The 13,953-nt window shown below is 38.4% G+C and overlaps 1 protein-coding gene across 1 annotated transcript in view; it reads right to left on the bottom strand.

Annotated features, from left to right (window-relative positions):
• The window catches only part of SVEP1 (sushi, von Willebrand factor type A, EGF and pentraxin domain containing 1), a 191,405-nt gene that overhangs the window by 75,286 nt on the left and 102,166 nt on the right, over nt 1–13,953 (bottom strand). The window contains exons 16-19 of the mRNA XM_061163442.1: nt 13,010–13,243; nt 10,998–11,159; nt 9,523–9,684; nt 515–676 (exon numbers count right to left, since the gene is read on the bottom strand). Of these exons, the coding sequence (XP_061019425.1) occupies nt 515–676; nt 9,523–9,684; nt 10,998–11,159; nt 13,010–13,243 (720 nt within the window). The remainder of the gene's footprint in view (nt 1–514; nt 677–9,522; nt 9,685–10,997; nt 11,160–13,009; nt 13,244–13,953) is intronic.

The raw sequence follows: 13,953 nt of genomic DNA, 5'->3' as shown, positions 1-13,953 counted from the left end.
TTTTCCATTATCGTTTATCATAGGATACTGAATATATAGTCCCATGTGCTATACAATAGGACCTTGCTGTTTATCCATTCTATATATAATAGCTTATATCTGCTAATCCCAACCTCCCACTCCATTCCCCCCTCAACCTCCTCCCGCTTGGCAACCACAAGTCTGTTCTCTATGAATAGACTCTATTTAAATGCCACGGTCAAGATTTTGATTCTCAGAGTCAGTAAAGCCACATATATTTTCCTTTAGTCATGTAAAAAGACAGAACATAAGAGACAGATGTGATATGTCATTAAATTCTAGACTCTTAGAAATTTGGAGGTTATCAAGTTCGACATTCCCAGAGTGAAGCATCGAGTCATTGTCATCAAAAACACCTTCAAAAGGACAGCTAAACACATCCAGACACCCAAAGGCACTGAAAATAAATAATATTCGCAATCAAAGTTACCACAGAGATAAACAAAACTCTCCAATACAGGATAAGATGAGAAATGAAATATTATCATCTTACTGGAACAATCTGTGATGGATCTGGCACCCGTAATGGTTGTAGTTCCATAAAAGGGACAAGATAAACAGAAGGACTTCCCTGGATTGGGCTGGTAGTAGTCTTGAGGACATGGATAACAGGGCATTAACCCAGAACGAGAGAATTCTCCCACTGGACAAGGCACTGCAAAAGAAGGAAAAAATCATTTGCGCTTATAAAGTAATATACCCTACCTTCTAAGAGAAGTGCATTAACCTTTGGTTGTAAGAAAGCTATCACATTGCTGATATTTTCTCTTGCACGTATTTAATACCTAGGTCATTAAATAATACTCAGACCACTTAAGTAAATATTTTGTTGTTTCCTTCCCATCTTTAACAACACACATTAACTTAATAAAAATCAGAATTGGTCATATAATATTGTACTCCAATTTTTCCACTTTATAACAAGTAAATCATTCCCCAAATCATTAAATAACATGATGTTTAATAAATGAAATATATATTATATCTCACTGGCAGACCATAATTATCTTGTATTTCCCCTACTATTGAATAATTACAGTTGTTTCTACTAGTTCTATTTGTTTCTAATAATTTCTAATATTATAAATAATGCTGACATGAAATTTTCTATATAAATTTTTTATATAACTGATTATTTCATTGGGATAACACTTGGCTTTAGTTAAAGCTAAAGATATGAAAATCTAAAGCCATAAATATACCACGCTTGAATCATTAAAGAAATGTAATTTACAGCCCCATCAGCAGTGTATGAAATTACCTTTCTCATTGCATGCTCATCAGCATTGAAAATGATACCTTTTTTCTATTTGAAGGTAAAAATGGAACTGCTCTGTTAATTTGTATTTTCGTGATACATGAAGTTGTATTTTTATGTTTATCTGAAATGGTTATTGCTCCTGTATAGTTGTCTATTATGTACTGGGGGGGTCTTTTATTTTTAAACCTTTTAATGTTATTTTGTGTTTTAAATGCTTTTCATATACTACATGCAGTTGAATGTTGTCATTTAACCAAGTATGAAATTCTCTTGCCAACCTTTGGTGGAATATGAGAAAAGATCCCCAGGCTTCCCTGGTGGCTCAGTGGTAAAGAACATGCCTACCAATGTAGGAGACAGGAGTTTGATCCCTGGTTTGGGAATATCTCACAAGCCGCAGAGCAACTAAACCCATGCATCACATCTATTAAGACAGTGCTCTAGAGCCTAGGAGCCACAGCTACTGAAGCCCACACACCCTAGAGGCTGTGCTCAAGAGAAGATACCGCAATAAGAAGCCCAAGCATCACAATTAGAGAACAGCCCCTGCTCACTGCAACTAGAGAAAAGCCCAGTGAAGCAGCAAAGACCCAGCACAGCCAAAAAATAATTAGATAAATAAATAAAATTAAAAAGAAAAGGGCTCAAAACCTAACATGGATTTTCTTCAATAAATTTTGGTTACATTTGGCGGAGGGGCAGTGAGGTAGATTATCCATGACTAAATCTGTGGGTTGGGGTTTTAGACAATGATCCAAAGACAAATACAGGTGGAGTGTGTGAACTGGAGTCATTTGGGTGAGCATGAAAGTCATTACAAGCTGAGAAAACCACTGTAACTATTAAGACCTATCTGTATAAAATTAGGCATGGAAGATAGAACACAGGGAAACAGCTACTCAGTGTTATCAGCATACTTACCCTTTAGGTCTTGGATTCTTGATAACAAAAATCAGTTTAGCAGAAATAATTACCAACAAGGTTGAAAGATTTAGAGACACACTTGAGGCTCAAGGGAGCAGGATACTCCAAGTGGTGGCATCTCTTTATCGGTAGGACAATAAACATTAAATAAATGACAACACATCTGTCATAATCTCAAGATGCTTAGATCAAATTTCTTAAGCAAAAACAGCCAGCCAAATCTTTTGCAAAAGATCTCTTTTACATACCCAACTAACAAAAACTCAGGAGTTGAATCAAGAGATGGCAGAAGATAACATAGATATTAATGCATATTTAGAAAAAAAAATTCTGGTGGATACATTTGCCACATTCAAGAAGAGTTTTAAACGCTAAATTATCTTTGTTTCACCAGGAATAAAATAATCTTCTCTGTTACTAGAGGTAACAGAGGCTTTGCACAAAACATAAACTTAACAGGAGTTTATAAAGAATTCCTGATTCTCAAACTTCCAAAAATGATTGCCTATTTAGAAGAGGTATTAATACTTGCCAAAAAACTAATTATTAATAGTTAACTGAAAGCATAAATCTTCCACTGGAAAAAGCATAAATTTTCTGTTTGAAAAGATATCTGTGAATGTGTATCATGTGCTAGAAACATAAATGCTGCCTGTAAAACTCAAGATGCTATAATGAATTAAACTATTTTTTTCATATAATTTTTTCAGTACAACCTCACTCTTAAAAAGAAAATAAGACTGTGCCCTAAAACCTGACAGAATTATACTGTCAGCTGTAGTATATAATTATACTATAACATTCAAAAATTATACTGAAACATAATAATAAAATCTTAAGATTAAAACTCAGTAAGCCAGTTGGCATCTCAAAACAGCAAACATGGTACTGTGTTGTATATTCTATGCTTTTTGATCCAGAAAGTGCAAAATAAACTTTCATGTGGAAATTAGTTTAAATTACATTCCAAGGGCAAACAGGTGTCATCACAAATGTACTTTCTAAGAGTGGATAATCAGCATTTAATAAATACTTTATGTATGTAGTTAGTACATACACATGCACACATGCGGTGCTAGTGGTAAAGGACCCGCCTGCCAATGCAGGAGATGTAAGAGACGCGGGTTCCACCCCTGGGTAGGGAAGATCGCCTGGAGGAGGATGTGGCTGCCCACTCCAGTATTCTTGCCTGGAGAATCCCATGGACCGAGGAACCGGCAGGCTACGGTGCACAGGGTTGCAGAGAGTCAGACACGACTAAAGTGACTTAGCACACACTCATACAACATATGAATGTATAAACATACACATATACATAATAATAGCACTATCTACTACCGTATTAAATATACAGACGACACATGCATGCCACAGTTCCCAATGGATTAACATCATAAGGAAAGAGGGGAGAAAGCTTTCGTTTTGAATCTTGGACAAAGAAACTATGGTTTCTAAGTCGAGAAAAATGAAACAAAATCCTTTTCACCTCTTCTATGGCAGAGAAGGAGAGAAAATATTTAAAGATGCCAAAAGTGATATAAAAATAGAATTAAAAATAGAGCACTGAAATGAACAGGAAAAAATGTAACTCCACACGCCTGTCCCCTGATGGTATAAAGGGAAAAATATAGTCTTAGAGACACTAGTTTCTGATGACAAAGCCAGAAGTCAAAGCCTCTCATTTTGAGCCTCCTTTTAATTTCATCCTAGAGGGTCAAGGTAAGACGTGATGTTATCTTGTTCCACAAATAATCTTTCCTTCTATTGGGACCATATGTAAACCACACCATCACCAAAAACCCATTTGTGGAACTTATTGTTTTGGTAAAAATCTTTCTAAAAACTGAAAAATTTCAGACTCTTGTAACCAAAACTCAAGACTGTTAACCAAGGACTCAAAACTGTTTAATATCCTAATACATGATGACAGGTGAAATGTATAAAGAATATTACGTTATACTAACAGTTATATTTGTACTTGTTTAGTTGCTAAGTTGTGTCTGACTCTTTTTGTGACCCCATGGGCTGTAGCCTCCTAAGCTTCTCTGGCTATGGGATTCTCCCAGGCAAGAATACTGGAGTGGGTTGCCATTTCATTCTCCAGGGAATCTTCCTGACCCAGGGATTGAAGCTAGGTCTCCTGCACCACAGGCAGATTCTTGACTACTGAGCCACTTAGGTAGCCCAACATAGTAATATACTTAAATATAATCATTATATTTATTAATGATGTTTTAAGTTCAAAGGCTAAATAATGCATAAAGTGATATGTCAGCAAAAAATAAGGTAAACTGCACAACATGCCCATAAAAATAAACCAGTACAGAAAAAAAAAAAAGGAAAAGGAGATAAAGAAGGGGTGGGGACAGAAAGGGGGCTGATTGAAAACTACAGAAATATATATGAGGGACTATTCTAGAACTCACACACACTTAAAGTAAAAACAAAATGGTGCTTATCCAGCACCACAGGGCAAAGTGTCATTACCAATTACTACTTATATTCCACTCACGACAAGTAGAATATGGTTAAACATATGCTAGGAATATTAGAAATAGAGAAGTTACCAGAAGTTTAAAGATTTTCTGGGAATTACAATTTCTTAATTGTAGCAATTTGGTATGAGAAAACCTCAAGGCTTATTCGGAAACTTAAAGGAAAAAATTGTCAAATATGAACTTATTTCACTGTGAAAATCCCAGTTGGCTTCTGCAGTTGGAGGGAGGGAGGAAGGGAAAGAGAGAACACTTATTTTTCCTGCAGACTTTGTTCCAAAGTTAGACTGTATACTGACAAAATAAGAGAGTCTTTAGTAGATCTCTTTTAACCATAATGTGAGGTTTTGTCTGACTTTCAATTAAAAAAAAAAATCCACAGCTGGTATTACACAACACACATGGTTTATGAGTTTCAAGTGGTTCCTAGCTAATCTTTCTTCTCATTTCTTCAGTGAAGCATTAGGTTGATGAACACTTCTTGCCCAGTTCCTCATGTCTAAGATTCTGTGCCCAGTTCCTCATGTCTAAGATTCTGTGATTCTGGTTCTGAGATTCAAACAGATGCAGCATATAAAACATATATTTAGGGTAGCACTTAACTTACGGGGACTACAACTCCCAGAACACAATGCTGGACATCCCCTGCCCCCTGACCACATCTACACTCAAAACATCCTAAGTATTTATTTTCTAGGAAGCTCAGTCTCTAACTGGATACAGATGTATATATGTGTGTGTAGCTTGGGGAAATCAGGAACCACCAGACTGGCTAATAAGCCAATGATGATTAAAAACATCACTCATTCAATAAGGGAAGTTTTTACACTTTCAGATTGTCATGCATACTTGCTAAGTCATTTCAGTTGTGTCCGACTCTGTGTGACCCCATGAACTGCAGCCTGCCAGGCTTCTCTGTCCATGGGATTCTCCATGCAAGAACACTGGAGTGGGTTGCCATTCTTTTCTCCAGGGGATATTCCCCACCCAGGGATCAAATTAATGTCTCTTAAGTCTACCTGCATTGGCAGGTGGGTTCTTTACCACTAGTGCCACCTGGGAAGTCCAGATTGCCACAGGTCTTGGGTTTTTCAATAAGGATATACAGAATGGGTAGGACATACAATTTTTTAAAAAGTCATCTTTTGCCAGGCATGCTTGTTCTGTTCCCAGTGGTATAACAGATGGAGGTCAACAACTTTTTATTTTTTGCAAAGTTCCCCTTGCATTCCTATACACTAACAATGAGAAAACAGAAAGAGAAATTAAGGAAACAATTCCATTCATTATTGCAACGGAAAGAATAAAATACTTAGGAAAATATCTACCTAAAGAAATGAAAGACCTATACATAGAAAACTATTAAACACTGATGAAAGAAATCAAAGAGGACACAAATAAATGGAGAAATATATCATGTTCATGGATTGGAAGAATCAATATAGTAAAAATGAATATAATACGCAAAGCAATCTATAGATTCAATGCAATCCCTATCACGCGACCAACGGTATTTTTCACATAACTAGAACAAATAATTTCACAATTTGTATGGAAATACAAAAAACCTCAAATACCCAAAGCAATCTTGAGAAAGAAGAATGGAACTGGAGGAATCAACCTGCCTGACTTCAGGCTATACTACAAAGCTACTACAAAGTCATCAAGACAGTATGGTACTGGCACAAAGACAGAAATATAGATCAATGGAACAGAATAGAAAGCCCAGAGATAAATCCACGCACCTATGGACACCTTATCTTCGACAAAGGAGGCAAGGATATACAATGGAGAAAAGACAATCTCTTTAACAAGTGGTGCTGCGAAAACTGGTCAACCACTTGTAAAAGAATGAAACTAGAACACTTTCTAACACCTAACCCTAACTCAAAATGGATTAAAGATCTAAATGTAAGACCAGAAAATATAAAACTCCTAAAGGAAAACATAGGCAAAACACTCTCCAACATAAATCACAGCAGGATCCTCTATGACCCACCTCCCAGATTAATGAAAATAAAAGCAAAAACAAACAAGTGGGACCTAATTAAACTTAAAAGCTTTTGCACAATGAAAGAAACTATAAGCAAGGTGAAAAGACAGCCTTAAGAATAGGAGAAAATAATAGCAAATGAAGAAACTGACAAATAATTAATCTCAAAAATATACAAGCAACTCCTGAAGCTCAATTCCAGAAAAATAAACGACCCAATCAAAAAATGGGCCAAAGAACTAAACAGATATTTCTCCGAAGAAGATATACAGATGGCTAACAAACACATGAAAAGATGCTCAACATCACTCATTATCAGGGAAATGCAAATCAAAACCACAGTGAGGTACCATTTCACACCAATCAGAATGGCTGCTATCCAAAAGTCTACAAACAATAAATGCTGGAGAGGGTGTGGAAAAAAGGAAACCCTCTGACACTGTTGGTGGGAAAGAAAACTAGTACAGCAATTATGGAGAACACTGTGGAGATTCCTTAAAAAACTGGAGATAGAACTGCCATATGACCCAGCAATCCCACTGCTGGGCTTGCACAATGAGGAAATGAGAATTGAAAGAGACATATATACCCCAATGTTCATCGCAGAACTGTTTATAATATAATAGCCAGGACATGGAAGCAACCTAGATGTCCATCAGCAGACGAATGGATAAGAAAGCTGTGGTACATATACACAATGCAGTATTACTCAGCCATTAAAAAGAATGCATTTGAATCAGTTCTAATGAGATGGGTGAAACTGGAGCCTATTATACAGAGTGAAATAAGCCAGAAAGAAAAACACCAATATGGTATACGAATGCATATATATGGAATTTAGAAAGATGGTAACAATAACCCTATACGTAAGACAGCAAGAGAGACACAGATGTATAGAACAGCCTTTTGGACTCTGTGAGAGAGGGCAAGGGTGGGATGATTTGGGAGAATGGTACTGAAACATGTATATTATCATATGTGAAACAGATCACCAGTCCAGGTTCAATGCATGAGACAGGGTGCTCGGGGCTGGTGCACTGGGATGACCCAGAGGGATGGGATGAGGAGGGAGGTGGGAGGGGGGTTCAGGATGGGGAACACATATACACCCGTGGTGGATTTATGTCAATGTATGGCAAAACCACTACAATATTGTAATTAGCCTCCAAGTAAAATAAATAAATTTATTTAAAAAAAATTACACTGAATTTGCAACATCACTGCAGGATTTTTTTTTTTTTTTTTTTTTGAGTTTCTGGCAATAGGCTGACATTGATTTGTCAGATGGAGTCCCACCATCATTCTAAGTTTTCATCTTTTACTTTTGTTTCTGTCTTCCAGTTTTTACACTGCTGGAAAGCTGTACCTGGTAAGGATGGTAGAACTATTTGAAACTCTAATCTTCATATTTCTATCTAACCAGTGGCTCTCAGTGTGTGGTCCGTGGACCAAGCAGAATCAGCACCACCTGAGAAAATCCAACACTTTGTGACCCCATGGACTATACAGTCCATGGAATTCTCCAGGCCAGGATACTGGAGTGGGCAGCCTTTCCCTTCTCTAGGGGATCTTCCCAACCCAGGGACTGAACTCAGGTCTCCCACATTGCAGGCAGATTCTTTACCAGCTGAGCCACAAGGGAAGACCAAGAATACTGGAGTGGGTAGCCTATCCTTTCTCTAATGGATTTTCCCAACCCAGGAATTGAACCAGGGTCTCCTGCACTGCAGACGGATTCTTTCCCAACTGTGCTATCAGGGAAGCCTGAGAACTAGTTAGAAATGCAAATTCTCAAGGCCTTTACCAGACCTGTTGAAGTAAAAACTCTGGGGTGGCCCTAGGCACCCATGTTTCAACAAACCCTCCATGGTGACTGTTGAGAACCAAAAATTAGTCATATTTTAGAATCACCTGGGGGAACTTTGGATTTCCCTTGTGGCTCAGTGGTAAAGAATCTGCCTGCAATGAGGAAGACACAGGTTTGATCCCTCAGTCGGGAATATCCCCAGGAGAAGGAAATGGCTACCCACTCCAGTATTCTTGCCTGGAGAATTCCAAGGACAGAGGACGCTGGTGGGCTACAGTCCATGGGGTCACAGAAGAGTCAGACATAACTTAGCAACTAAACAACAACATGGGAGACAGGGGGATCTTCAGAAGAAAACCAGTAAACTTACACCAGAATTATCTGGGGGGTGGAGATTGGGCTTCAGAATTTTAACATGTTACTGACTGGGGCATTTTTTGCAGAAATTAACACCTGTGGCCCAGTGATCTGTTATGTAAGTGAATACTGAAACATTCTGGTCAACAATGTTCAGGTAACAAAAGATGTACTAACATGTCTCTAGTCAATAAGTGGCTACAATACTGATATGAATGTGCAATGATTCTAGTAGGCAGCCAGAGTGGATAACCACTGCTGAAAATCTTCAGACTGTAAGGAACAAAGGTCACAATCCAAAAGATGTATTTTTCGAGTTTCAAGGAACATAAGATAAGACTTCATTTTATACATGAAAAATCTAAGTTCCTGGTTGACAAGTATTTCTCTCATACCATGTGGTCACATGCTTACTGGTGTTGAGGGCTGGGACCAAGTCATGTGCTTCTTGTGTGTCCCTAACAGTACCAGGGTGGTGTTTATATTACGGGTGTTTACACTTAAGTACCGACTGGCTGAATATAAGGAAACGCTCTATGAAGAGACAGTTATTTACATTCTTTGCATATAGCAGACATATGGCTCTCCTAACAAGATTCCACTCTTCCATGCACAGGCTTGCACAGACTTGGGGGAAAAAAAAAAGCAATGTGTAACACTTAACCTCCACAAGCAGAAATATCCACGGCTCCTCTCTTCACAGTTGAAGTGTTTTCTGGACATAAGAGGCACCCCCGGGAACCAAATGCTGGCTGATAGCTGCCCAGTGGACACGATTCACATGTTTCAAGCCCATTTGATGAGTAGGTGCCTTGTTTACACTGAGCTACAATGAAAAATGTAATATGGTTAATAATAATGACATCAACTGTACAAAAGTAACACTGTGTACAATAGGGTTTTCCATATTTTGATTTATTTAGGATAAAATGAGGGTCATAAAGAACTCCAAGCAGACACGATAATGTGTGACACACGTTAGATTCTTCATACTTCTGTATACTAATAAGTTATAGGCTCATTTCCAGTTCCTTCTATTATGACCTAGCATGGTGTTGGACACACAGAAAATGTCGATAGTTTTGGGGTGAAGTTAGAAATCTGCATCTGACAAGGTCAAGCTGTTACAGGGAAACTTGCTCTTGTACAAGTTCCCAGCTTGTACGCTGTTCTCTTGAGTGACAGAAACAAAACCCACAATTGGCCTTTTGTTTCGTAACCATGTTGGTACCATTTTCACACTAAATAAGAACTGGCCCTCTTACCTCCTCGTGCTTACAGACACCATTTCATTTGAGGGTTGGCAGAGGAGGAAGTAAGAGCAGTCTTGGCATCAGGCCCAGAGAGGTGAATTAAGCAACCTTCCAAAACGCACAGCAATGGTTTTGTAGTAGAGTGGGCCTCGGGCCAGATTCCTCCACTCCCAGTGCACTGTCCTCTTCTTCTGCCCTTTTCCTCCAGATTAACCTCACTTTCAGCACTGCCAACATTTTCAGGGCATTTGCAGTCACCCAGCACTGCTCTCAAGCTTACGTGTGTCACAAAGCACCCACACCTGCGCTGGCAGCGACAGGCAAGGAGGAACCACTCTGCAATTCCTTCTTTTAGGTGCATCTTAACCATAATGTGAAAGAGAATGTTTCCATTTGGAATGGTCATTGAGAATAACAGTAACAGTATTTTGGAAAGACTGGATAATTTAGTAGCAAGAATATGTGCATATGGGTCTGTGGTTATTCATTTCCAAGCAAATGGAGTTAATCTCGTCATATCAAATATTATTCAAACAAAAAGCAGCCCAATGCTTGCTAAGAGTCATGAAAGTCCATTCCACCAGTTAATGTGAGATTCACTAAAACACATGGAATTAATTGATGAAAACAGGTTAAAGTTCTTGACAGTGGAGTCTGATTTAGACAGCAATGGGCTGTTCCAAAAGGAAGATAAATGGACTTCTCTAAGTGAGGGAAACATTCAAGTAATAGCTTATAATTGAAAGAAAGAAAAAAAATCAGTTAACAAAATTGCTTTAATTAATTTAATCCTATTTGCTAGTGAGATTTCCTAAGTGGAAATCCTATTTGCTAGCGAGATTTCCTAAGTGGAAATAAAATTCAGGCTTCTGGTCTAAGCCTCTACCTTTGCATTCCGAGCTGCTCCTTGAATGGAGATATTCCGTGTAAGTTCCAGTCGGACAGGGTTTGCACTCAAGCTGCCCTTCTTCATCTTGATAGGAGCCCATCAAGCAACTCTCACAGACAGAATGCTCCAAGGAATAGTACGTTCCCAAAGGGCAGTTGACTGAAAATAAGCAGGAAACACTGAATACTGTATGGAACATACTTTTTTCCCCTAGGTATGAGACTAATAAAGCCTGCTTCCAGCTACTATTGTTTATGATTTAAATTTTACTGTCAGAGGTTTATTCACAAGATAAACCTTCCATAAATGCAGTCCTCTACACAAGCAGATTTTTTTTTTTTTTGAGAAAATGCAAGTTCTTAACCGACCAAGCTTACAGCTTATAGGATGGGGGCTTTGAAGTGTGGGTTAAAGCATACAACAGATCATTCTGGAAACACACAGCTAATGGAAGAAAAGAATAAAGCAGTTAATTTGGGCCTTTGAGATATTAAAAAATGGTTTCTTCGCTGTTCTGAATGGTTTCCCTTTTGAAACTGTCCATTATAGCATCACTTCTAGAAATAAAAACAGACAAGGGTGGTGAGCTTAAAACAAATGAGTTAAGTCGACCCCTCTTCCTGCTCAGACTGCTTGCACTGAAGCCAAGTGCAAGTCTGAGGCATCCTTAGACCCAAACACCCCGTGGAAACTGGCCAGTTTCAAAACCTTCCTCCCCTGGAGATTTGGTCTACTATTTTGGCAGGCTTGGAGTGAAGAATTTCTGAAATCAAAGTGGGATATTAAATTCCCTGAGAGGTTGCTATCAAAGTTAGTATTCTTACAGAGAGAACACCTGAAAGAATCAGTTGGGTGATTCTGAAGTGTTAATGTGTGAAAGAATTATCAGGCAACTTACTAAAATTTCAGATTCCAAGGACCTGACCCCAAAGGGTCAGAGCCATCCCTTGTGGATTGGGACCTGAATCAAGCTGCGATTTGACAAGCACTTCAGGGGATGCTAACACAGGTAGTCTGAAGGCCACACTAAGAACTGCAAAACGCTGGCCAAGGCAATTCCTGATTTTTACTCACAAGTTGAGAAAGAAATGAGAGGAGGCTCAGAATGACAATATTAATGTGCTTTTGATGAGCTGGGTTTATTTCAGTGTGAAAAATCTAGCTGAGCTCTGGGAACAGCAATGAGAACTGCTGATGAAGGTTTTCTGACCAGGACACAATATCCCACACTATAGAGAGATTAACAGAAGCCTCATGTCATTTGGTTCTGTTTGAGCACACAGATTTTGTTTGGAGGAGACTCTGCTGTCTATAAATGATGACTCACTTAGGAAAGAGACCGGAATTGACTCAGATGTGACAGTCTAAAGTCAGAGTAAAAGCTAAGGGACTGGGTGGGGAGGGAGAATGGGGACCGGCACTTTAATGGGTCTGGGGTTTCCTTTGGGGTGATGAAAATGTTTTGGAACTGTGATAGAGGTGATGGGTGAATGTCACTGTGACTATACTAAATACCGCAAACTGCATACTTCAAAACAGTTCATTTTATGCTATGTGAATTTTGTGTTGGCTGCCTAGGTGGGTATATCAGCTAAATCACTTATTGTCTTAAAAGACTAAGTTCTTAGCCTCTTAGCTTGGGTTTTCTCATGCATAAAATGTACTTAATAATAATGGTACCTCATACAGTAGCTAAACAGGATTAAACAAGACAGGGTCTCAGTCAGCACACAGAGGTGGTCAGAAAAGTTTTAGTTTTTGTTACTGGTGTTGCTGCTGAAAGCTGTCAGGTCTAAAGATCTATAAATAAAACTAAGATTTTAGTCCTTTACCTAAAGCAATCTTATCCTGACCAACAGTGGTTATCTAGACTTTTGAGACAAAAGGCATGTAACAATAACAAAATGTTGGTTTCATGATAATACCCCTTTACAGCTATAGGAATACTCTAGCTGTGTCATTTGACCTAATAGGCACCAAATATTTTTGGTGACAGAGAGAAATCTTACCACACATTCGGCCTCTCAGCACGGAGCCTGGTCTGCAGAAGAGGAAAGCCTTTTCTGTTTCTAAGGAATTGCTGTCAGCTACAAGCATTTCAGAGGCAAGCTGAAAGGAATACATGGGCTCCTTAGTAAGGGTCCTTTTCAGTCGATTTGTGATAGTTTCCAATGTCTTAATGAGCCGCTGCTGATTTTCCAATTCAAGGGTATCGTTTCTTTCATCGGGTAATGGCACACTAGCTGAGATAAAAACAAAACAAAAGAAGACATAACACACACACAGGCTGTGTTGCAGCAAACCATTTGGAGTGAGTTTCTACCCTAAAAAAATGACATGCATTAACTTTAAAAACGCATTCCAATATACAGTAGGTGCAGGCAAATAGTGTTTGATTCCACTTATACGAGGGACCTAGAAGAGTCAAATTCAAAGTCAGAAAGGACAGTAGTAGTAGGTCCTGGGGTCAGGTCTGGGGTGGGGAGCGGGAATGGGGACTTACTGTTTAATGGTGACAGAGTTTCAGTTTAGGAAAGTGAAAAATCCAGGAGATAGATGATGGTGGGAGATGATGCATGTACTTAATGCCACTGAATTGTACAGTTAAATATGGTTAAAATAGTATGTTTTATATTATGTGACTTTTCAATCACAATTAAAAAAAACATTCTAGGAAAGATACACACAAATTTAAATATTATTTACTGAGTAACTAGTACATGGAGAATATTAAGAACAACATGTTTTGTTTTAATCCTTCTCTCCTATGCTGGATCTATATCACTGTTTTGTAGAGTTCTTAATGATTACATATTTAGTTCCTGCTAACTCTCATTTTTTAAAAACAGGCCTTAGTTCATCATGTCGAGACGAGTATGAAGCTGAGGGCCTGTTGCTATGAGAATCATAAAATATATCTGTGATATTATGAAAAATAACAGAACAGGTGATT

Source organism: Dama dama, chromosome 16, assembly GCF_033118175.1.
Source record: "Dama dama isolate Ldn47 chromosome 16, ASM3311817v1, whole genome shotgun sequence".
Classification (NCBI taxonomy): Eukaryota; Metazoa; Chordata; class Mammalia; order Artiodactyla; family Cervidae; genus Dama; species Dama dama.
Note: the sequence above shows the minus strand (reverse complement) of the source record. Positions and strands in the feature narration are given on the sequence as shown.